The following is a 25,581-nucleotide window of genomic DNA, read 5'->3' as shown; positions in this document are numbered from 1 at the left end:
AATTTATACAGGATTTCTCACTTAACCCTCTTAACTATGTAAGCTAAGTATTATCAATCCCAATTTACAAGTGAAGAAACAGAGACTCAGAATAGTGAAGAAATTTGCTTAGAGTCACTTAACTTTTTTTAATGGTTAAGGCATGATTTGAATCCATTTTCATTTCCCACCCCTAAGATGCTAATACACCATGTCAAAGGAAAATAGGAAAATGCTAACCATAAAAAGGAAAGCAATAGAAATATACACGCATATTTCAGAACGGTCAACTGCTTTTTAAAATTTCTGGGCTATATAGAAGTTCTTTAAAATATTTAAGTATGAAAAAAGAAAAAAATGCTAACGAGAAACTGACAAAAACAGCCTCTTCATTATGAGGCAGAAAATCCCCACAAGTCTTTAAGAATTGTGTAATCTTTTAACATGCGGCCAAATCATTCTTATTTGTCCATTAAGTACAAAGACCCAGTCAGCCACAAGCATGCACCATGCTTCCATCTCACAAGCACTCCCTCTCACCTCAATAGACAATATGAGAGTCAGCTTTATTAGTCATGCACATTTTTCTAAGAGATCAAGAAACAAAAGCAACATCTAAGAATGCACCTACTTTAGGCTACTCTCTTAAATCTGTAACATTCTGAAAGCAGAAGCTCTAAGTTTTAGGTGTTATTTAAGATAGAACTACCAAGAAATACTCATATACAATGAATGAATGAATGCATTTAATATTCTTTGTCTCTTGCAGAGAAGGGATTTGCCTTTCTTAAATCTATACACTAATAGACTATGAGGAAAAAGCCTCAAAAAAGTGATTTTCCATATCAGACAAAAATATAACTGCGTCCAAATGCTGTTTCTGAAGACCCAATTAGACAGTATAACTCCTCTGCGGTTATACACTTTAGTATTTCAGAAAATGTCTTCCACCAATCATCCAGCCAAAGTAGAACTGAGCAATATAATCGTGCCTCTCATCACATTTTCCACATACCCCAGGGGTCTCAGCAAAACAGCCTACTGCATATAAGAAACATCAATTCTAAAATTACTAGTCCTACTTAGGACAATCAAGTTTACATTCTCAACAACAGAAAAACAAATTAGAAAGCAGCCAGCCAACTCTTCTGCAGCCCCTTTGTAACAGGGTGCAGATTTCCAAAACCAAAAGGTACAAGAACACAAATTGTTATTTCTAAGTATCTTTTACAGAATTTTGCAGCCCTGAAGGGGGAAAAAAAAAAGACAAAAAAACACACATAAGTCACAAATCAGTCCAAAGAATAACTGGTTGTTTCAAGAGGGGAAAAAACCATGTAGTCAGAACTGTTCAACGCTTTAAAAAAATAATCAGTGCTGTGCATGAAACGCATTAAATATTTAAATGAGTCCAAAAGAATCAAATAACACGGGAATGACAATTCAGTGTGTCCAAACTGTACAGTGGACAGGTTCCATTCTCAACCTCCTAAATGATGTTTTGAAACAGGGCGGAACTTTAAGAAAGGACGTCACCTCATTATATTTCGTTAATTCAGAATTATTTTTTGTGAACTGGAAAACAGTGAGTGTTTTCCCAAAGCTGCATTCAATAAAAGATCGTGTCCTTTATAAAGGAATCGAGTCACATACCATATTAAAGCTTGATATGCAAATACAGAGTTGCAGTCCCTCCCCTTCCCATTTCCACTTCCTCTCCAGTGATTACTTTTCAAATAGCGATTGAGCAAACATAGCTGCTATCTGAAATAAAAACTTCCCTTCCATTCCCCAAGCTAAAGGTTTGTCAGGAAAGCACAATCGAGCTCATCACCCCCAAAACCTTAATTTCCGAAATGCCACATGTTGCCAAAATAAAAGCAAGATATCCTCAGAAAGCAATTCTTTGGACACTGCTCAATTAAAAGAAAAGCATAAAATTATGAACAATAAAAAGGTTGGGAAAGACAACTTAAAAAGCAAACCACCACACCCTCAACTCCGCGTTGCAACCCGTCTGCCAGCGGCCTTTACCTTCATTTTCCATTGAAACTGCACTTGGTTGGTGGCTACAAAGTCTTTAGTGTCAGCCACGGCCACACTGGGAATACAGAGAGGAGGAAGACAAGGAAGAGAAGCCCCCGGAATCCCAGGCTGTCACCCCCGCTCCCGGCCACACGTCCCACGGCTGCTCCCACCACCCCTAGCAGCAGCATCTGCAAGAGAAACCGGGAGAAGTGGCGCTGACGAGCGAGAGGGCGAAGAAGGGGACCCCCGCCCCACCACCACCTCTGGAGGCCCCAGACCCCGCGCCCTACCCCTCCGCTACGTGCACCCCAACCAGGGTATCCCCAGACGCCTCCTCCCTCAGGACCTGGAAGTTTCTGGAAATGGGTAATACTGGTGCCCTCCCAAAGCCCCAGACCTTCTTTCTCCGGGCTGCGGGAGACTCACCCGCGGGGCTCGAAGGAGCGCCCCGCGCGCCTCGCGCAAAGAAGAGCGGCTCGCCGATTCGCGGCGCAAGGCGGGAGCCTGATCCCGGAGTGAGGAAAGAGCGACGGGAGGGAGGGCCGGTGGGGAGGGAACAGAAGAGGAGGTGAGGGGCGCGTCACGGTCGGCCCAGCTGGCGCTAGTTTGCTCCCGCCTCCGCCTCCTGCGCTCCGCCCCTCCCCACCGCCCGCTGCCCGCCGCCCTCCGCCCGGGCGCGCCCCGCACTCCCGGGCCCGCCGAGGACCGAGCCTTGTCGCTACTACTTCCGCTGCGAGAGGCGCGCACGCACGCGCACTCGTACGGCCAGGCGGGGACGGCGGAAGTGAAGTGAAAGCGGAGCCGCCCCCCCCTCAATGGGCTCTCGTTGGGTGCGGAGCAGTCCGGTTGGAGGCGCGTGGGCCCTGTGGTGGCCCCTTGCTGACCCCCCCGGGACAGTGCCCGCCCGTTTCTACGCACCCACTGGGCGCGAGGTTCGGAGACTCGCCAGCTCCCCCGTGCGGGCCACGCATGCTCAGGAGGCAGCCGCGGGGTCCAGCCAGGCGGGCAGGCACAGTCATGGTCGGGGTCCCAGAGCTGTTTGATCTCCATCAACAAAGGCGACAGGGGAAGCCCTGTCGTCGAGGTGGCCGTCACAATCTCGGCAGGCGACGCGAGGACCTCCGAGGGAAGGGGCGAGCTCAGAGAGGCTTTGATGTTCTTATCGGGACCTCGTCCCCTCACTTGCAGACCCCTGTTGCGGCTGCTTTGCTCTAACTGCGGGAGCAGGTCATCCCGGGGCGACTTCCCAAAATTCTGTTCCGGGAGGGCAAAGCTCTGCCCCAGAGAGCTCACGGAAGAAAGAACTCAACCTTTTACATTCGTTTCAAATAATGTGTAGCACGAGAGGGTGGGACAACTAGAAACTTCGGGAGATGGAAGCTGAAGAACGGGCATTACCTTCAACCACTGGCTATGTCTTGTGCCACTTGAACCTTTCACTTGCTCAGCACCTAACCCAGATCCCCAATAAGTGATTTTTGATGGGCGCTTGGTTTTAATAAGCCTTGGTAAGCCGGACACAGGAAATACTGAACCGAAGTCCTCTCGCACCCAAATCCACTAGAGGGCAGGGCTACACAGGTTCAGTTTGAGAGCATCCTCCAAAGAACTCTAGAGACCCCAAAAGAAAAGACCTCCCTTATATGCGAGAGATATTTTCCTCCATCAACACATAGCCATTAAAAAATTTGCCCCTATCTCAGGCCCTATAATATATAACATGCTCTCTGCCCACATCTTCAACGTCCAAAAAATTGACCGAGTTGCCTGTTTTCCAGTTTTGTCCCACATATAACAGGTACCAATCTGGGATCAAAAATCCTGGACAGCTTTCTAGATTTATTTTTTTTTAAATGAGATTTTATTCAGCGAGGTCACTTTTAGATTTCAAAAGTGAAACCATAAAAATCGAAATGAAATAGATTTCTAATCTCAAGAGTTACTATCCAACCACCTTTGGCTTGCAAGATTTTTATCTATCCTGTGATGTTGTAAGGCTATAATTTGTACAATGACTATGCTATCTTTTGCTCATTGTAATCAATTTTTAATGGTTATTAGTTACTATACTTATTGGACCTTCACAGTATCACATTAAAGACATAAAGCATCTAAACTAGAAAATGTACGTGATATAGACATTATTTGGTATTAACATGATATTGAAAAATAGAGGGTAATTTTACTGTACAGAATTTGCTATTGGATTGCTTTAATTAGCTCAAACATTTAATCTAAGGCAATTTTTCAGAATTATCTGTTATGCACTGCAATACCCCAGCATTAACCCTGAATTCATAATTAACTCCCCCAAAGATTGATCACTCCTTGGCTGATACCTAAAATAGTTTACACTGGAATTTTACTTTTCGGTTGCCTAAATTGTGAAAGTCACTGTTCCTAGCGCTAAACCAAAAAAAAAAAAAGAAACTGGATAAAACCAGATTTGTCCAGAAGAATTGTTACATACTTCTTTCTTAATCCATTGTCAATCATCTGACAAATTCCTAGTTTTGGGACCAGCAAAAACCTTAAAGGATAACTAGTTCAACCACTGAACTGATTCTTGAGCCTTATCAACATATCTCTACAGAGTGATTCTTTATTTTATGCCTGTACACCTCCTCCACTGAGCTAGCCAACATTAGTAGCACCAACTTTGACTTCCAATGTATATGAAAGATAGCATTTATTAACACTATTCAAATAAGCCAGAGCAGTGGTGAATTGGGCCACAAGCTCCAGAAATCCTCTTCCTTCCGCTATCACCTCCTCTCATTGACCTACTATAAGAATTGTGTGTAGCAATCTCCACCTCCTCATCTCAGGGAAGGGGACTAAAATATATGTACATTCCATTACATGCATATAGAAGAAACATACATATACGAGATCGGACAATTAAGTTCGTGAACTCATCCTAGAAAAATTGCTACATATCTCATTGCTGAATATCACTATGGTCACCTTTGAAGTACTCCCTCTGGGAAGCTATGCACGGATGCCAGCACCTAGTACATCCTTCAGAGCAATTTTGGAACTATTTTTCTGTAATGGCCATCAGACAGTCGTCATATTACCCTTGATGTCATGAATGTCATCAAAATGTCTTCCTTTCAATATTTCCTTTATTTTGGGGTAAAGAAAGAAGTCATTGGGCACCAGATCCGGTGAGTAGGGAGGGTGTTCTAATACAGCTATTTGTTTACTTGCTAAACCCTCCCTCACAGATAGTGCTATGTGAGCCGGTGCATTGTCGTGATGCAAGAGCCATGAATTGTTGGCGAAAAGTTCAGGTTGTCTAACTTCTTCACAGAGACTTTTTAGCACTTCCAAATAGTAAACTTGGTTAACTGTCCAGTTGATACAAAGTCATAATGAATAATCCCTCTGATATCAAAAAAGTTTAGCAACATTGTTGCAACAAGTTCGCGAACTTAATTGTCTGACCTCGTATGTGTGCATATACATTCACATATACACATACATATATAACGAGATTTTAGATGTAGAGAGAGATATATAGGCATAATAACTACCCATCTTTTTCTCTAAAGATTGTTATGAGGATCTGATAGCGATGACAGGTTGTAAATTACAAGCACTGTGAAAGTATAAGATTTGAGGCCAGCACGGTGGCTCAGGCGGTTAGAGCTCCGTGCTCCTAACTCCGAAGGCTGCCAGTTCGATTTCCACATGGGCCAGTGGGCTCTCAACCACAAGGTTGCCAGTTCAACTCTTCGAGTCCCACAAGGGATGGTGGGCTCCGCCTCCTGCAACTAAAATTGAACAGGGCACCTTGAGCTGAGCTGCTGCTGAGCTCTCAGATGGCTCAGTTGGTTGGACTGCGTCCTCTCAACCACAAGGTTGCTGGTTCAACTCCCGCAAGGGATGGTGAGCTGTGCTCCCTGCAACTAGCAACGGCAACTGGACCTGGAGCTGAGCTGTGCCCTCCACAACTAAGACTGAAAGGACAACAACTTGAAGCTGAACGGTACCCTCCATAACTAAGATTGAAAGGACAACACCTTGACTTGGAAAAAAGGCCTGGAAGTACACACTGTTTCCCAATAAAGTCCTGTTCCCCTTCCCCAATAAACCCAATAAAATCTTTAAAAAAAAAAAAAAGTATAAGATTTGTACAGGGAAACAAGCAAAAGTATGTACTATTATCTAGCTAGAATGAGATTGATGGCAATGAAATGTATTTTGTTCAAGTTGCCTATTAATTCTTTAGAAATCAATACTTTACAAAATCTTTTCTACTCTTTGTTCTGAATATTTAGCCTACAAAATTAAATATATCTGATGTAAAAAGTGGTCACATATGAGCAATAGAGGGGCTATTTGTCGGGCATCTACACTTGGGGGAAATATTACAAATAGGGAAGATTGAGGAAGAATGAACATGATTTTCTAATGTTATTTATACTGTGCCTTATTACACAAAGGACATGAGACATCTTGTCAAATACCAAATTTGGTAGCTGGCATTTTTCTAAACCTGGATAATAAAGGACTATATGGCCTCCTAGGATTTAAAAGTTAACTTGAAAAGGGTTATTTTAAAAATCTTTACTCAATTAATGTGTTATTTAAAAGGCTGTCTTAACATAGTTTTAAGTATCAAAGTTTAATAATTAAGGAATTTTACCTAGCTGCTAGAAAAGAAGTTGTCATTTTTTAAGTTGGATATTTTGAAAGCAAGTAAAAGCAAAACACTACTTTTATAAGCTAATGTATTCTACAGAACAACAGATGTATTTTTCTTCTTAGAGGATAAATGATAGGGTAAGGGTTAAGTTTGGGGAAATACAGTCTTATTGTAAGAAATGTCATATGAAATAAGTATCTAACAACCACCTGCCAGAATTGCTGTACATCTGCTAGATTCTATTTCTTAGCAATGCTGGAAAAGTAAAAATTGGAAGCAAGAAAAAAAATCAAATGGACTCAAAAATAAGGTACCTGTGTTTGATTGGTTTTAAAGATATACTGATATCCCAAACACTTGACAATTTGGTGGGGTTTTTTTACAAATGTTTTTATCAGCCAGCTTCTCCACTTCCTAGCATTCTAAACATGAAACATTTGATGAAACTGAGCAGAAACTAGAGAATTTAAAGTGTATTCTTTTAATTGTTATTTTTAAAGAAGTTGTTTTCAAGTATGACTCAGTTTCCGGATTCAAAGGGTTATGAACCTACAGTGCTCTTTGGGATCTTTGGTATGTACTGCTAACCCTGGGTTGGAGATGAGGGTAGGGGGGTGGGGGGAGTGCAGGTAAGGATGAGAAAGGGTAAGAGGAAAAGCAAAGTGAGTATGAGTTCCAAGTCCAAGAGTCAACTTTGGACTTCATTATGTCCATGGAAAATAGACATAGAATATTCCATATTACATACACCCCAAGATCTGTTTTGAGATAAAAATGTACCCATTTAAAAGATTCCATCTAGTTTCAAAACTGGCATAATTTGTCTCCGGTCCCAAAACACTGTCTGTAGTAAATATAAAATAAAGACCTAGTGAATAAATGGGTAATCTGGAAAATGGCCATCAGAAATATATATTTGCTATTGAATGAATAAACGTAATCCCAACGTTGACTTTACTACTTGCTTCCTATGATCAAACTGAAACATGAGCTTCTACTTTCCTACAAAGCAAAGAAAAAGTAAGGAATTTTTAAAGCTTTAAAATGAATTCACATTCCAAACCATAGAGGGATTAGTTAGGACAACTTCATCGGAATGGAAATAAGCACTAATCATTGCAAGAAGCGTTAAATAGTGAGCCCTGCTCAGAACAGATGAAATTTCACACTTAGATTTTGAGCCTAGGTAACCATTTGGAATTAAAAGATAATGGAGACGTGGCTGCTTCCATGCATGTAGGAAATTTTAGCTGAGCTTGTGCTTTGGATTTTGATGGCATGCATACCAATGCCTGACAAAGTAAAAAGCAGTATAATTTCTAGCTCAGTCATCAGTTATTACCTTAGGGATCAAGGAATCTAAATTCTTGGACAAAACAGCTGGGAGACTAAGTATAAACAACAGGCCTTCGAATAGCCAAGTAAGTTAAATTGCCACTGGCCAGTACCTTCTACTAACTTTGAAAGCCTTGTTGATGGGTTGGTTGTCATAAATGATTGAAACTATTAGACAGATTCTATATCATGTCTCGTCTCCCTGCCGTGTTTGCAGTACTAGCCTAGGCTTCCTCCCTCCCTTTAAATGTTTTCTCAATTTCACTTCAGAAACACTTTCACTCTCTTTACTCTGCTGCACACTGGGTCTGAAAGAGCTTTGGGAAAGGTTGTATTTCCTCAGACCTCCAAAATAGTACATGTTGCACTTAAGTTTTCTACCCCACCATTTTCTAGATGTCAAATATTTCTCGCAAAGCTTGCATCTTTGCCTGAATTGTCCCATGTCCTTCCAGGTCCCCTGCAGAAATCATCTCTTTCCACTGTGCTTCCTATTGTGAGAACAAATTAGAAAAAAAAGCACAAAAATGTCCTTCTGGTAATAAATGAGAGCGGGAGATCCACAGCACAGAAATTGCCCGAGGCTTTGTGAGGATCCTAAAGTTTAGCTCTGGACAATCATGCAAACAGACCACATTCCCATTGAGAATACTACCCAAAATAGGGGACCCACACCAAAGATGGTTTATAAGATAGGTGATGGAGAAAGAGGAATTGCAATTTGGCATAATGGTTTGTAAGATAGATGGTAGAAAAGTGGAAATACAAATTGGCAGGAAAGAGTTTTTGCAACACAAATTGTTAAGCTTTTAGCTTAGAAACTTCACTATAAATATAGATCGGTGGAAAATTAGAATACCAACATTTACAGTATACCTTCAGGCAATTTTATTTTTGCTTTCTGTGTTACAAAAGGCATTGTTTATGTAGCCTATTTCAGAAGATATTAAAATTAATGTGCCAAATGTCATACGTTTGGTGGATTAGGAAAATGGGGATTCTGGGGTGGGGAAAGCATTCCACATCCCAGGAACAAATACACTGAAGTGCACATTTGGAGCTTGAACTAGCTCAACCATGCCCCAGTTCAGACAGTTGAATGCAAAACTTCTAAGAAACTGCTACATCAACTACTAGGAATGTCGGTTGTTCTACGTGAACAGTGTCCTAATCTAGAACGTTTAACAGGAAGCTGACAATCTAGAAATGGCCGTCAGGCCTTATGAGGAGAGTGAAAGGAACTGTTCGTTATATTCCAAGTGTTAAAGTACATCTGTTGATGAACACTACCAGTGATCCTCAAATACCCATTTCTCTTCAGAATCATTAGTCTAAGTGTTTCTCAAAGTGCGGCCTCCACTACCAGTAGCATCACATCACTTGGGGACTTATTAGTAATGCAAATTCTGAGATCCCACCCTGACCTACTGAGTCAGAAATTCTGAGGGGTGCACTGGGCAGTCTGTGTGTGACTTAAGACGCCTTCCCCTGAATTCTGAGTGTTTGAAAGTGCTGCAACCACCATATTATCCTTCCCTCCCCTCTTCCTCATGAAATAGCCAACACCAACGGTGACAAAGTAGTAATGAGAAGAAATCAAGTCCTTTAATACATAATTAAGCCAACAAATCAACCAACCCTGGAGCCTGTCCTAGGACAGGGCTTCCTTTAATATGAGATAATAAACAAATTATATTTTCTGTTACTTGCAGCTAGAAGCATCCTAATTGATAGTCTTAAATGAGAAAAACTAGTTTACATGAATAGCTTAAAATGTTATTTGGTTGATGATTTGGCTTCTTCTATGAAAATTAAAAGAATTGAATATAATATGACATTCAAATGATAAAAATGTTAAATAAATGACTTAAAATGCTAAAGGCAATGCTAATTAATGGGAAGTTGCAGACTAAGATGTAAGTCAAAAAGACTGAACAAGGGAATCTGTTTTTTTAGTTAAGCATATAAAGTGAAAAACTGGCTGATTTCAGAAAAACTTTGACAAGTTTTTCTTATTACTAGTTAGTAGTATTTTTAAGTAATGTAACTGCACTTTATTCTGGAAAACAAATGAAATTTTAGAATTTTTACTGTTTTATGTAGTTGTGTGCCAGGCTTTTTCTTGCTTAATTCTTCAACTAATGCCTACTTGGTGATAGATTCGCCTATGAAATCGATCGCTAAAATGAATTTAAATTTACACCTTCCTAACATATGATATACTCATTTTTTCAGCAAACTTGATGGAGATATTTATTGTTTTGAGGTTTGCACATTAATTTGTTTCTGTTTTCTAAAAACAGTTAAAAATCTATGACATTAAAAAAATACTCTACATGTATTATTTCCCTAGTTTAAATGATTAAATTGCTCATTTTAACCCTGGAAAGGTGCTTGGAAAAGATGCCAACATTGCACATTTGAGTAAAGAATTTAAATTACTTTTAGGGAAATGAGAATCAATTTTCACTGAACAGCCACCAAAACTCCACATTTGTTTAGAGTTTTTTAGTTGACATAACACTTCCATGAACATAATTAAATTTAATCCTCACAGCCCTATGAGATAAGCAAACTAGATCTTTTTAATTGCTTTTTATAGCTGACAAAGCTGAGACTCACACAGGTGAATTTCCTTGCACAAGAATTTCTCGCTATTCAATGTCAAAGCCAGGAGTCAAATATCCATATTGTCTTTAATTCCTTTAATGCTGCCACTATGACCCATTAGAAAATATTGGTTGCTTGGGGCAAAAGTAATTGCGGTTTAAAAGGTTAAAAATAATTGCAAAAACCACAATTACTTTCGCAACAACCTAATATATAAGAAACTGCCCTGTTTATTGAATTACCTTTTGTAGCTTACCATTTTGTTGTATTAAATTCTTGCATCTTTCAACTCAATCAAGCACCCTACAACCTAGGTAGCCATTAATTCCTGAATCTGGGTATCTGCCCCATATCTCATTTGATGACTTTCAAGAATGTATTAATTAATAAGGATTTGATTATAACACATCCTTTGGTCATTGTCTACGTCTACCATGTTTCCCTGAAAATAAGACCTAGCAGACAATCAGCTCTAAGACCCGGTATTATATTATATTATATTATATTATATTATATTATATTATATTATATTATACCGGTATTATATTATTATGTATTATATTATATTATATTATATTATATTATATTACATTATATTATACCCAGTCTTATATTCTAGTAAAATAAGATGGGATCTTATATTCATTTTTGCTCCAAAAGACACATTAGATCTGATTGTCCAGCTAGATCTTATTTTTGGGGAAACACCTTATTCACCTGTTCTTATTTAATCTTCGGACACCATCAGTGGGGAAATCACGCTCCAAGCAGAAGCTGTTTGAGAATCTCTTGGGTTTATCTTTCAGAGTGGAAAATTACTGCTAAAAGGGGAGTGTAATCTTATAAGTAAATAATCACAGACTGGTATTTTGGAGCGATTATTCAGTAGGTAATTGAGACATGTTCATTAACATGTGTTATTGAAAAATAACAGAATTCATATTAAACACGTGTTCGAAGGATCTAGAAGCCACTAAACATCATTAGGAATACTGATTTCATCATTCCAAGTGATCATTTTTTTCTTGTTTTGAGTCTTTATAATTATATGTACGTATTAACCAGAGTATGGACAAGGTAAAAATTGAGAGTTTGTTTTTAATGCTAAGTACTTAAAATGGCTTTAGATAGTGTGGAGGACTTAACAACGTTTACATCTTTTTTATATTCCATAATTTAAATCAACAGTTGAAATTGTCATTTGTCGTTTCAGTTTAATCAGCAAACAGCTACAGAAGAAGGAACTAAAGAGATGACATATTTTAGATTATATTCTTATAGCAAAGACATTGTTTAACAATTTCTTGCATTATTAAGAATTACATAATACTAATAGGCATAGGGCAACTGTGGTTGAAAACTGTCAATTATGAACCCATAAAGTTGTAAATCATCATCAAAAAAGCCCTTGGCTTTAGCAAGGACTCTCCAACTTCTAAATGACAATTGTGCTATTCTTGAGAAGGAATGGCAACCCCAGTTAGCTTTGAATTTGTCAGCTTTGAATTGGAAAATATGCATCATCAAATGGCTCTGCATCAGTGGTTCTCAAACTGTGTTCCTACCACCAGAGGACTTTTCAGAAATGCAAATTCTGGGGCCGCACCTCAGACCTACTGAATTAGCAACTGTGTGTGTGAGTGTGGCAGTGGGGACTTGTATTCTGTAGTGAAGTCCTCCAGGTGATTCCAATGCATGCTAAAGTTTCAGCACTGATGTGAGAGAAACATAAAACTTTGATCTAAAGATATTTCAACCTAAAAATATTTCTACTAGTCCTCAAATCTAAAAAAAAAACAACAAAGTGAGAGTGTATATTAGCATTTTAAACCTCCTTCAGCATTCTTAAATCACACAGGGCTTTGAACTTCGAGTAAAATACCTGTTGGCCTAGAACCAGGTATTTTAAAGGATCAGGAGAAAGAGCATTAAGACCATAAAGAGATCAAATTTCTCCCCTCTTAAGTATCTCTGATCATCACATCAGCACAGCCATCAGACAGAGGAGAACAAAAGTTAGAAGGCAGTGCAGTAGCAATGGAGCTACAGTTGTGTCCCCAGCTATGAAGTCAGTCTTTGTGTTCTTATTCCAGGTCAGGACCTTTGGAACAATGCTTCTTTGAGCAGGTGTATCAGGCTGTAGCAGCACCAGTTACATGAAAGAAGTGGGGGGAAGCTTCATAAATAGAAAATGCCATTCTCTTGAAACAATATGCTCCTAAGAGAAATAGTTTCATCCCTTAAAAACAAACCACCCCCCTGCCAAAAAAAAATCTGCGTAAAATTTCAGAAGCTACAAACAATTTTTTTAGTACATTACAGAGAAATTATATTTGGGGACAGAGCAAGAAAGGTAGTTTGCCAACACTAGAAAAATAGGATTTTACACTATTCAAAACCTTTAAATAATTTGATTATAAACTATGTACCCATTATATAAGACTGAAATACTTCTATGATATGCTTTATTTGTTTTGAGATGTATTTATAGGCCATAGTCAAGTTTAGTGGCAAGTATGATAATAGTTAATGGGACAAGATGCAATAATAAGGACTGCTTATATTTTAGGACAGTTATTCATAGAACAAAGGAAGAGGAGAAAGAGGAGTCAAGAGTTTCTACTAAGAAGACACACAGGAGAAATACAGTATTTGAATACATTACGAATGAGCAAAATTCAGCAAAGAAAGCCAACACAAAGGTGATTTTATCCAGACACAACTTACTGTAACTATGTTATAATTGCAAATAACAGATGAGTTTGCAAAAGCTTGATTACATTTTAATGAATTCTGAAAGATTTTCTTTAGTGCTGCTATAATTTCTCTACTGTGTAGCCTTTACAGCAATAACATGTTCTTTATGTGTTAACTGGCTTGCTTGAAAGATTAGTAAATCATTTATTTAATATTAATTAGACCAATACAGGTTTTGAGACTTCCTGTGTTTACAAATAATCCCATTGCAAATAACAAGCCTTTAGCAAATATAAATGAGGGTGGGGCACCTTAAGTTTTATCACCAGAACATGTTCATCTCCATAGAGCTATTTCCTTTAATGAAGTACACAGAAGGAACATCCTCTATTTCCTTCAGTGGGGTTGGGTGCTGAAGCTGCTCAGAATAGGACTTCATACACCATTACTTTTGAAGCCACCCTATGGCATAGACTCTTACATATTAATAGTATACCACCGTTTTTTGTTATACCATTCCTCTAGAGCTGGATTTGCCTGGAAATCAATGAAGCTTAAGTTTCTTCATTTGCAGAAGCCACTTTTAAGGCCCTAAAAGAGACTCTAGCAATGTCCTCATGGTCTTTGGGTTTGGTAAAATTTGCAACAGATATTTTAATTGATTTAAGTGATTGATTCTAGAGTACTCTTTTTGCTGCTTTTCCTCCTTCACACTTCTCCTGTACGGTAACACTGAAGCAGCCGTGGGCAAGTTTTGGATCTGACTTAAAGAAGACGAGATGGGGATATATTTAGATTGCGTTTAGATGTAGTGGGATATAAACATGTGGCTGGTAGTCATGTATGTGTGTGGTGAGTTATTGCTAGCTGTCCTAGTAGAGAAAGGACATCCAGAAATACTCCTACTACCTACTGTACTAGATCACAGGGCCTGAAATCTTTATAGAAATGTGTCCAGTGCTGCTCAGCATCTGAAATGTTTCTCAATTCAGAAAATACACACACACACACACACACACACACACACACACACACAGGGTGCCAAAGTTTAAACGCATTCTAAAATGTGCTTTGGCACCCTCCATACATATGTAATATATATATATATATATATATATATATATATATATATTAACTATTCTAGAGGAGTGTGTCTGAATTATCTTTCAATTACCTCTTTAGAGAATATTAGAAAATCATTGTCATGCAAGTCGTGGTTAAAGACTCTGTAGCACAAAAATGTTAGAACAAAACATTTCTATCAGTTAATTCTAGTAAAAACACTATTTTTCTAAATTTTGTGATGTTTATTGTATTTGCCCCTCAAATTTATAATTTGTTGTGATTTCTTATTTCATTCTAAATAAAGATTCACTTTATATTTGATTTAATATTTATAATTTTATATTCTTTCTCTTAAAAGAAGTTCCCTCCAAATTGAAAAACCTTGAAACCTCTCAAAAGGATCTCCTGAAAAGATTTAAGGAGTCTTTCCTGCACAGTAGTTATGATGGTTTTGTTTTTAACCCCTTTATTCTCAAAAAATGAAAGAAAATCTATTATCAAGGAGAGAAAGAAGACAAGAAGGGAAGGAAAGAAGGGGCCTTAATCTGTGGGAGCAGTCTTAGTGCGGGGCAATAAATCGGGCCCTGGAGTCAGACAGGGAAACCTGGTGCCGAAACCTTACTGCCATCATCTATGAGCTATACCAAGTAATCTCAGACTTTAAACCTCAGTTCTCTCATCCATAAAGTGGGGATAAGACCACCAATTTTGTAAGATTATTATGAAGGTTAAATGAAAATGTATTTAAAGGACCTTGCCAAGTGCATATAAGTCATTTAATAAAAAATTAAAATACCTTCCCAGACAAGAAAAAGCTGAAGGAGTTCATCACCACCAAGCCACTATTATAATAAGAAACGTTAAAGGGACTTCTTGAAGAAGAAGAAAGAGGAAGGGGGGACGGGGAGGAGAAGAAGAAAATACAAAAATACGAATAAGAAAATATTGCAAAGAAAATATATTCTCACAAAGGCAAACATACACGTGATAGAAGCAGTGGATCAACCAACACTAAAGCTCGTACAAAGGTTAAAAGGCAAAAATAGGAAGATCATGTGTGATACAACAGTAAATTAAGGGAGGCACAGGGCACACACACACACATACACACGCAAAAGAAAGAAAAAATACTGACAAAAGCATAAACATAGAGGAAGTAAGTAAAAATGGTAGTGATTTTAGAATGTGTTTGGATTTAAGCAACCATCAGCTTAAAATAGGCTGCTATAAACATAGCTTGGTATGTAATTACACTAACAAGCTACAAGAGATATACAAAAAATAAAGAGAAAGGAATTTGAACACAATTCTACAGAAAGTCATCAACGTATAGGAGAGCAGGAGAATGAGAAAAGAACAGAGAAGAACTACAAAAGCAATCAAAAAACAATAAAAGGGCAATAACTACATATCAATAATAACTTTAAATGTAAATGGATGAAATGCCCTAATCAAAAGATGAATAAAGAATTGGTACATATGTACAATGGAATATTACTCTGTCATAAAAAGAATGAAATCTTATCATTTGCGACAACATGGATGGAACTAGAGAGCATTGTTATGCTAAGTGAAATAAGTCATCAGAGAAAGACAAATACCATATGATTTCACTTATATGTGGAATCTAAAAACCAGAACAAACAATACAGAAACAAACCCATAGATACAGAGAACAAACTCATGGTTGCCAGATGGGAGTGGGTTTGGGGGTGTGAATAAGGTGAAAGGACAAAGAAGTACAAATTGGCAGTTACAAAACAGTCACAAGATGTAAAGTATACCATAGGGAGTATAATCAATATCATAATAACTAGGTATGGTGCCAGGTTGGTGCAAGACTTATCAAGGGATCATTTCATAAGTTACATAAACGTCTAACTGCTATGCTGTACACCTGAAACTAATATAATATTGAATGTCAATTGTAACTGAAAATTTCTTTAAATTTTTTAATTAAAATGTCCTATTCTTGAAGCATAATCCAAATTTTATTTCTTGAAATAGCCTTACTAATATACTGCCTTTAGGATGAGCAGGAAAGAAAGAATTCCAGCCTTTTTCCTGCTCTCTTCACAGCAAATTATGAACAGTGTAGCATATGTGCAAAGTTCATTTCTTTTTCTGTTCAGGCATGGAATTGTCTGTACCAGGTGAGGAAATATGTCATCTTCCATTCTGAACCACAGTTAGCAAATAAAATGTTGCAGACAAACTGTCTAAGAAGTGGAATAGGATAGCAAATTTAGAAACATGTATAAAAAGCTACACTGGTAGTTCACACACAAAAAAAGGTTTACATTTGAGTTAATATGCTTATTTCAAAGACAAGGTTTTGGTGTTCATCAATTTACTGACTTGTGTTTCAAAGGCATCTGAGTACAGTACATTAGGAAAGGTTAGAAGCAGATAACAGGATTACAAATAGCTCAAAATCAACTCAGGGTTCAGGTGTCTTACAGACATGTCTAACACTTCACAGCTGGGATAATATGGAGAAAAAGGCTGGAACACCTTCAGAAGGAATCATAATAAGCAGAAAATTGGCACCATCAAATGCAGGAAAACAGAGTTGAAGGCAAAACAGGATTGATATATTTTTTAAAAAGTGGTCAAAATGCCACAAAATAACCTGAAATTTCTGTGTCCCTGTTTATCAATGACTGCCTAAGTATACTGAGTTGTTTATCCTTATGGGTACAAGTAGTTCAGTGGCCAATCGGGTTCAGAAAAGCTAGTTACTGGCGCATAAGCTTTTCACCTGAGGTGTTTTCTGGATGTAGTTTATTTCCTTTCCTTGATGGAAATGCTACCTGAATCTCCAAAGACATGTGAATCTATCTTCTTTGGCCTTAGATTCCAGAGCAACACTCTCAGATTGTGGAGTATTTACCACGAACCAAATAAAACAAATGAATTCTAACTGATGCACCCATGCTGTCTCTTTATTCCTAAGATGTCTTAATTGCCCATCTTTGTATTGCCCACTGCACTAGAATCTTGGGGTTGGAAGGAGCCTAATAATTCATTCAATCTTCTCTTTCATGATGCAGAAACCATTACACAGCATCCTCCGAGGAGGGGTATCACATAACCCACCCCTCTGCAAAAGGTCGCCCATTCTTTCACCTTTCATTTTTAGGAAACCCACCCTTATTTTTTTTTTTTTTTAATTTATCCCTCCTTCTTCCACCTCCTCCCTGACCCCCCACTCCAGTTCAAGCCATTGTTTCTCAGTCTAGTGGTGTAGGACACAGTTCCCTGGCCCATGCTGGTATTATGAGCCTTGCACTCCCACTAGCTGAGGCAGTTGGTGGCCACACTGGCTGGTGGCCACACTGGCTGGTGGCCATGCTGGCTGCCGGCCACTCATGCCAATGTCCGAGCTGCTCACAGCAGCACAGCTCCAGGGAGAGCTGTTGTTCACAATCTTAGCTGTAGAGGGCGCAGCTTAATGGCCCATGTGGGAATCAAACCTGCGACCTGGACGTTAGGACACCAGTGCTCCAACCACCTGAGCCACCGGGCCGGCCCCCCCATCCTTATTTTTGTATCACAACTTCTCCCCGCAATTCTGCCCATTAGTTATAGTTATTTCCTCTGGAACTTCCCAAATGTACCTCCATGTTTCTTCTACAAATCAGCCCTCTGGTTCTTATGAAATGCAAACACATATACAGAAACAATCACATCTTCCATCTCTTCATCACTGAACCTAATATCCAGGATTCTTTCAAGAACTGCTGTCTCAGGATAGCATTCATTAGTCCCCACTGCCTCCACACACATCTCTTCTTCCACTTCTCCCTGTTTCCATGCCAATTACTGTCCAAGGCCTTTGTTCCAATTGTCCCCTCACTATCCTCCTTTAGTTAATATCCGTTCTTCCTTCAGAACTTAATTCAGGGCAGCCTTTTCTGACTTTCCCACTTTGGTCTTATCTCTCATTATATACTTTGCTGTACCTATCCAAGCAGCAATTTTACATTTATTTGTGGGGCTATTTAATTCCCGGTATGTCCTGTATGACTAACAAAGTGCCGGAAGGAAGTTTTGGAAGGAGAGCCACTGATTACATGCAAGTTTCTGAAATTGGTCCTTGGAGGGTGTGATGGGGGTAATAGTACCCCGCCCCCCTCCCCAAGAACCAATTCCACGTGACTTTTTTTTTAGAGACTTTATAAAATGGATAATTTTGATATACTCTCAAGATGTAACCAACTCACTTAGTTTAAGGGGCTAAAAACTTAACACATCTTAAACCACGCTGGAGTAAAACTTCTATCATTTCACCTAGAGAGGAAAACCGGCATTAGCAACCCAAAACCCTTATGTAATGTCCCAAATCTCAACATATTTTTTGGGGGGTGAAAGGGGAGTCCTTAATTTTGCTATTAATATTTTTATTCAGAGAAGGTAATAAGAGCCAAAAGGAAGAACTAAGTTTCTAAGGTTCGACTTAAATTCAAAGGTTTATTTACTTACGTAATAACCCAGCTTTGAGGTTAGCATTCATTAAGGAACAAAGCAAGAAATAAAAATCCAGTGATCCTCTTTGAACTAGAAAGCTTTTCTTAAGTCATTGAACAGAAACTTTAGAACAGCCTCCGAAATAAAATTTAGTTCTAATCCTTAATTAAAATATAGCTACTGAGCATGCTCCCTGGCCCCCAAAGACCACTCTCCTCATTTTAAGAAAATTAACCAGAACAAGTTTTGAGTCAGTCATCCCCGCTACGACTGCACTGTGTGGTTTTTGCCTCATATTATAGGGACTTGAATACGGCTCTTTCTGCTGTTTGAGACTATAAGTATCACAGAGAAGCTACAGCCTACCTAATTCATTTTTACTTCCTTATTAACTACAAAAATGCTCCATACATAATATATAGGGGGGAAATTTGCTTAGCAATGGAAGGAATTAAGGAATTCCACAAAACAAGATGACAGGTGACAGATTCTCTTCTCTGCATTCAGTCCTGTTCAGGTGAACATTTGTGTCCATATTTATATGGCCATCAATGGCAACATGATTGCATATTCAGATAACAAGAATATAGAAAGATAGTAAAAAAAATTGTGTGGATTAACTTTGTTGGAAAATGTTTTAACAGTGCAAGGATCTAATTCCAAAAATATGTATGTAGTAGCTATTGTACATGCCCCCTGGCACCAAAGACCACGCTCTTCATTTTAAGCAGATTCCCTGTTAAATAGGCAAGGCACGTCAGGTCAGCTCGTAGATGGTAATTCGTGTTCAGAAAGAAGTCTTTCTATTCAAGAGAGCAAGGCACCATTGGCACAGATCACCCCAAATTCTTGTCCATTAAAGTAGCCATCCTGCATTTTCTGGTCCCTCATCTGTGGGAGACATGGAAGAAGAGATTCAAGCTGATGAGGCTACTGCAAGGCAGTAGAAGTTGAGGGACAAGAGCTCCAAACAGCAGGCCCTTCTCTGTCTCAGTCTTTCATCAATGGGGCTCATTTATTATTGACAAGTTGACCTTCAGGCATCACTTAACCTATCCTCTGGACTCAGCCTGTAGAGTCCTATTCTCCTTGCTTGGTAGTCATATTGCCCTTTTCTACACCTGTCTGGACTCACAATACACATTTGAAAGAGCACTGAACTGAGAGTCCAGCAGGCCACATTCTAATCCCAGCATTGATACAAATGAGCTATGTGACCTTGGGCAAATCCCTCAACCCCTGAAACTAGTTGCACATCCATGAAATAAAATTACTCTACCATTTCCCTTAAATCTCACCGGCCTCTGTTTACTAAAGATGATAACCTTATTTTCACCATCTCTTGCCCTCACCTGCACGACAGCATCTCAGCCTCTGAACTCCCCAACCTTCACATTCACTCATTCAGTCATGTAAATATATCACCTACTTTGTGCCTTATTTATGTTTGGCACTGGGACTAAAACAGAAAAAGGAAAATAATCATGTTCCCTGTGTTAGGATGAAATAAGATTTTCATTTAAAGAAGAAAATGCTGACTGCTTTGAGGAGCTTGGATTGCAGCGTAACAAGAGTGAATGTGGGAATACACATCTGAATGATAGTGCAATGGTCCAAGCAAGAAAGGATGGTGAATCAGGATTGGAAGGTAAAGATGGAGGATTCAGTAACTATTTTAGAAGTAGTATTGACTAGTCTTCTTAGTAATTTGCAAAAGGGAGGCGAGGGAGAGAAAGAGAGGTACAAAAGTGACTCCCAAGTTTCTTGCTTGAGCTTTTGTGCTGAGGAATGGACCTGAGGAGGAGCAGGTTTGGAGATAGGGCTTGTGAGTTCTCTTTGGACACATTTAGTCTGCAACATCCACGAGACATTCAGATGGAGATGTCATACAGGCAGTGGGATATACAAGGCTACCCTGAACTGGAGATAAATATTTGGGCATTGTCAGCAAATGGGTGGTGTTTGACCAAGGGAGAGAGAGTAGACTGTGCCATACGAGCTCACAGTCTTCTCTTACCATTTGGCACTGGCAACCATGAATAAAGTCTGCATCAATGGGGCTGACCCCTAAGAACAGCACTTTCTAGGGGTTCATAGAGCACCCAGTTCTCTGTAGCCCTCGTTGGCTGAGCAGGCTACAGTCTGCTCAGAAGTGGAGCAAATTCTCCTTTGCCCACTCAGTGTCCTAATTGTTTACCCGAGCCACAGAGCAGGCTTTTGGGACTCCAGTACACAAGAGAACATTGCCTATAAGTCTCGTTTACTACCCACAAGCTCAGACATCAACATCTGAGCCAGACCCTGGCTGTTCTAATCAGGCCAAAACAAAACAACTGCAATCATCTAACATTATACATGTGTTCAGTACACCTGCCCAAACTCATCTGAGAACCCATTCAGGCTGGGTCCCTCCAGCCACTGCCACCACCACCACCACCACCACCACCACCACCACCACCAAACCACTTGAATAATACTGTTCAAAATGTGCATCCTCCAATTTTTCCAACCTTCAGCACCTTCATCTAATTAATGACATTAGTCTTCTACCTAGTTAGGAACTTGGCTTTGTGAAAGGCCTGCTATAATAGAGTCTAGAAATGCAAAGGATGAGATATTTGTTCCCAGTTTGATGCATAACATGTTCCCCAATTGACTGGTACATTACAATGGGAGTAACAACAAAAACCACCCTCAGTTCAAACATTCATGTCTGTATGACACCAAGTTCAAGGGGGAAGAACACAGAGGAGAAGCTGTAAACAAAAAAGTCTCTGTGGACAAGGTGAGTGTAACAAAGACCGTAACTGGAACATGTGGGAATGCTTCCGGCCCAGTCAGGAGATGGGTAGTGGCAAGAAAGGAGGTGTGCGCCATAGGCAATCTCCACAGGTCTCTCCTATGCCAGCATGTGCCAGGCTCCAAGGTGGGCCTGAGGGAACAAAGAACAAGATACCCCCCAGTGTCGTGGGTATGTGTAAGCAAATGGCTTACGACATACCATATTGTACAGGGCTCTATTAGAAGCAGACAGAGTATCTTAGAAAGGAGGGGCTATGCTTCACTCTTCCCAACAGAACTGGAGAAAGCTTTTTTGTGAGCCCATTGAACCTGAGTCTTGAAGAATGTGTAGGAGATCTCCAAGGGGGCAAGTTGTAAGTAAAGTAAGAAATTCTAGGCTAAGGTGAGGAGTGTATCTGAAGGCACAGAGGTGGAGAAGCAGATGGTGCATCTAGGATATTATTCTCCATGTGTGTGAAACACAACATTGAGGGTACCTGATGGTTCTAGATGAATTGAGAGACAATTTTAAGTGGCATGCAGACACTACAATACATAACAACGAATGACTTGAAATCAAGAAAGATGTCTATCTTTTAATTTTCTTTTATCGTTGGCCAGGAGAATTTCTCAGTTGGCTACAAGGATGTGAATCTCTTACAAGCTAATCTTCCTACTTAACAAAATGGAGCAGGTTTCAGGCTTAGAAATTTCACAGTTAACAGTATCTAGCTAGAATTTAACATTGCTTTGCTTTTATTGTATTTATACTTCTACGAATGGCAAATGACAGTGGCTTTCCATTTATAGCAGTGATATGAAATTTTCTTTCTACACAAATTGTAGTTTTTAAAGTGAGTGATTAAATGCAAATGCTGACAAGTATTAAGGAACACATAAATACATACAGGTGGTAAACACACTTATGATAAGAATTATGAAAGTGGTATGTGAATATCTGAAGTGTTCCACATACTCTCTAGGAAAAGATGTTAGCCATTTGCTGTGTTGCTGTCACTGGATTATTCCGAGAGAAAGCATGATAAAATGGATTAAGTTTAAAGCCAGGAGATCAAATCTTTGTTCAGTACTTTCAAGCTGGGTGGCCTTGGGCAAGACCTCTTTTGGGTCTCTAAGTCTCACTTCCCTCACCTTTATAATGAAGATCGATCTTACAGGAATGTAAGGCTTAGAGACAACCAATATACAGATCCTAAAAATATAGACATCATTAACCTCCTTTGTAACTTTCTAACAAGCTTTCCAAGGTTAGCCATGATTGACTCTGACCTAATTCCTCTAATTCTGTGAGATATTATGTCTCCAGAGCCGTAATTGGTTTCAGAAGAAAAAATCGAATATGTCATTTTTCTTTATTTCTCCATTAACTTGTATAGAAAGAAATCACAATACTCATAGCTGTTTCCAGGTCATTTCAAATGGTTGTACACGTGGGCGGGGGCCACCCACCCAGTCCAAGTCAGAGAGGATCCATGTTAAATCCTAATGTTCTCCTGAATGCATTTTGCAATGTTTACAAAATAAACTTAAATATAAAAATCATTCAACAGAGGGTTATCTGAGGCCCACTGGAAAATAAATAAATAAATAAATAAACAAACAAACTTAAGAAGCTACACAACTGTTCTTCTGCAGAGTATTTGAGATCTTGCTCCCTGGCCTATGTCCTCAGTTTGGCTCAAATAAACTCTTCTAAAATTTTAAATAAATACACTTAAAAACAAACTGTACAAGCAAGACAGCCACATCTCCAAAAACTTATACTGAGAAAAGGAAAAAGAAAATCACTTAATCCACAGTTCCCAGTTCCCAGCCCCATCCTTTCAGCCACCTCCTCCTCCCCATTACTCACTCCCCCCCACACCCCCCCACACACACACCACCTCCCATAATGAGGCCTGAAGAAGCCTGTGGATTTGGACTCAGTGATTATGGCAGACAACTCAGAGCACCACTACCTAGGTCTCTGGCTTTCCACTTCAAAAGCAAGCACATGGAAAACAAGGGATTTCCTTGTAGTCATGACACCTTGCTTAATTAAGAAATCAATTGGCTACTAAGCATAGCCCCCTTAGTGAGCATCACCTGAATTTCCAGCTCATGTAAAATTAGGAAAGCACAGCAGAAAAGCAGTTTCCTCTCAAACAGTAGTAATGATTTTTCATTTTCCAAATTATGCATCGCCTTTGTGGGAAACCTGTCATTAGAGGATTTTCTGTCTGCTAACCTTTGCTTTCACTTCCTCAAAGTGTTTTAATAAGTAGGTCACCTCATTCAAATACAGGACACTGCTAAAATCTCCCATGCAGTTTTGCAGTCCTAGTGACAAGCATGATGCCCAAGCAATTTATTACTCTGATCTTTGATGTGACCATACATTTATTGTTTACCACTGCCATTCTTCTTTCTAAATTAACCACCAGATTTCATGGATCAGACATAGCGATTTCTTCTAACAATTTAGTGTAATTCAAAAAAGCAGTTTTTAGAAATGCCTTTTTCATAATTGTAAGGGAGAGAATGAATGCATGATTTTAAACAAGAAGTGATCAGACATTTGAACAGTTTTTAAAAGTATATATATACTCCCACATGCTAGAATCTACTACTAGAAATCCTAACTTTGGGTTGGCTCAGAAGACGGAAAACTTCAGTGCTCAATCGCTTACCCTCCACCAAAAAAATGACTGGTTCCTTCTCAATGGTCTCAACTCTTCAGTGATTTGCTTAGGGCTATCATATTTACAGTCTACAAAATGCTTTTTTTGTTTTGCAAATCTTGGTGATATTAAAAACACATAACAGAAGGCAGTGTATTTCTAGGGCTTGATACTTTTCTTTGTTCAGATATAACAATAGTTTTAAAATCTGTATTTGAGGGCCTAGATAATTATCAAGGAATCCTCCACAATTCGACTCTGATAGAAGTAGTGTGGTTATTCAGAAAAAACAAAAGCACGTGGTTCTGTTACAGAACTTGAACTTAATCTAATGATCCAAATGTTCCAAGTTCAAATAAATCCTCACAAGCCTGCTTGCTCTTCTGATTGCCAAGTTTGAACAGCCTTAAGCAGGAGTCAACTTGTGTCTATAAACATGTAAACTACTAGCAGAAACTAAATTGCCAAGTGCCGTAAAAGCCACAGCCAAAAGCAAACACCAATTAACTTTAAAGATAATATAAACAAAAGAATACCTGTTCTTCAGCTCTTTGGTTTCTCAGCATCGATACATATTTTCTAATTGCATGAAGAGGATATTTTTTGAAATAAGAGAATCTAGACTGAGGCAACAGATTATCCATGGTGAGGAAAGCAAGAAGGTTCTTGTCTGCCCCGCCCTGTCATCCACCATATGAAATCTAGAAGCTTCACAATTCCTCAGATGCCTAAAGATTTGCTTGTAGCTCGATCACGTTCTTGCAAACAAAGCAGATGTTCTTTTTGCCGCTTCCTCTTTTGGGTAGAGTTCCTCGTGAAACCAGACAGCCAAGTGTGAACTCTGTCTAAAAAGCCTTCAGAAACGCAATGCCCAAAGGGCCGAAGGAGCCAGGAGGAATTTAGGGGCTGGTCCACAGAATGCAAATTGCTTAGTGGTAGTGATGCGACTGTCCTATTTCTAGCAACAGCGCTCTGTTGCAAGCTATGTTAATATTAGCTAGCTGGTGACTTTCCACACCCACGGACTCACAGGAGGTTTAATCTTAATTCTTCTGACAGCTTTTCCAGCTCTTAAAGAGAACGTGACATGTGGTTTTCCCTGTTTCCTTGTAGATTTAATATCTTCCTGAGCACTCACGGACAACCCTCAGCTGCGTCTCAGCTCTACAGTGGTGATTCATTCAGTCTTGAGAAGCTTTTTTTTTTTAGCAGACTTATAAAGAAAATTAACAAATTACCTCCCCCTTCACTGTTATCAAGGAGTTCAGTGTCAGCACTTAA

At 39.1% G+C, this 25,581-nt stretch overlaps 1 protein-coding gene across 5 annotated transcripts in view; it reads right to left on the bottom strand.

Moving 5' to 3' along the window:
* Positions 1 to 25,260, bottom strand: part of ATP2C1 (ATPase secretory pathway Ca2+ transporting 1) — a 112,145-nt gene extending 86,885 nt beyond the window's left edge. Inside the window, exons 1-2 of one of the 5 annotated variants that reach the window (XM_088798325.1) lie at positions 2,434 to 2,572; positions 2,014 to 2,195 (exon numbers count right to left, since the gene is read on the bottom strand). In XM_088798325.1, coding sequence (XP_088654451.1) covers positions 2,014 to 2,019 — 6 coding nt within the window. In that variant the 5' untranslated portion in view covers positions 2,020 to 2,195; positions 2,434 to 2,572. Of the gene's footprint in view, positions 1 to 2,013; positions 2,196 to 2,404; positions 2,740 to 24,836 lie in introns of those variants that run through there. The other 4 variants (XM_088798326.1, XM_088798324.1, XM_088798323.1 and 1 more) reach the window with 4 other exon arrangements.
* Positions 25,261 to 25,581: the final 321 nt, after the last annotated feature.

This window comes from Rhinolophus sinicus, chromosome 5 (assembly GCF_057876585.1).
Source record: "Rhinolophus sinicus isolate RSI-liver-muscle chromosome 5, RSI-T2T, whole genome shotgun sequence".
Classification (NCBI taxonomy): Eukaryota; Metazoa; Chordata; class Mammalia; order Chiroptera; family Rhinolophidae; genus Rhinolophus; species Rhinolophus sinicus.
This window is presented reverse-complemented; position numbering and strand designations above follow the sequence as displayed.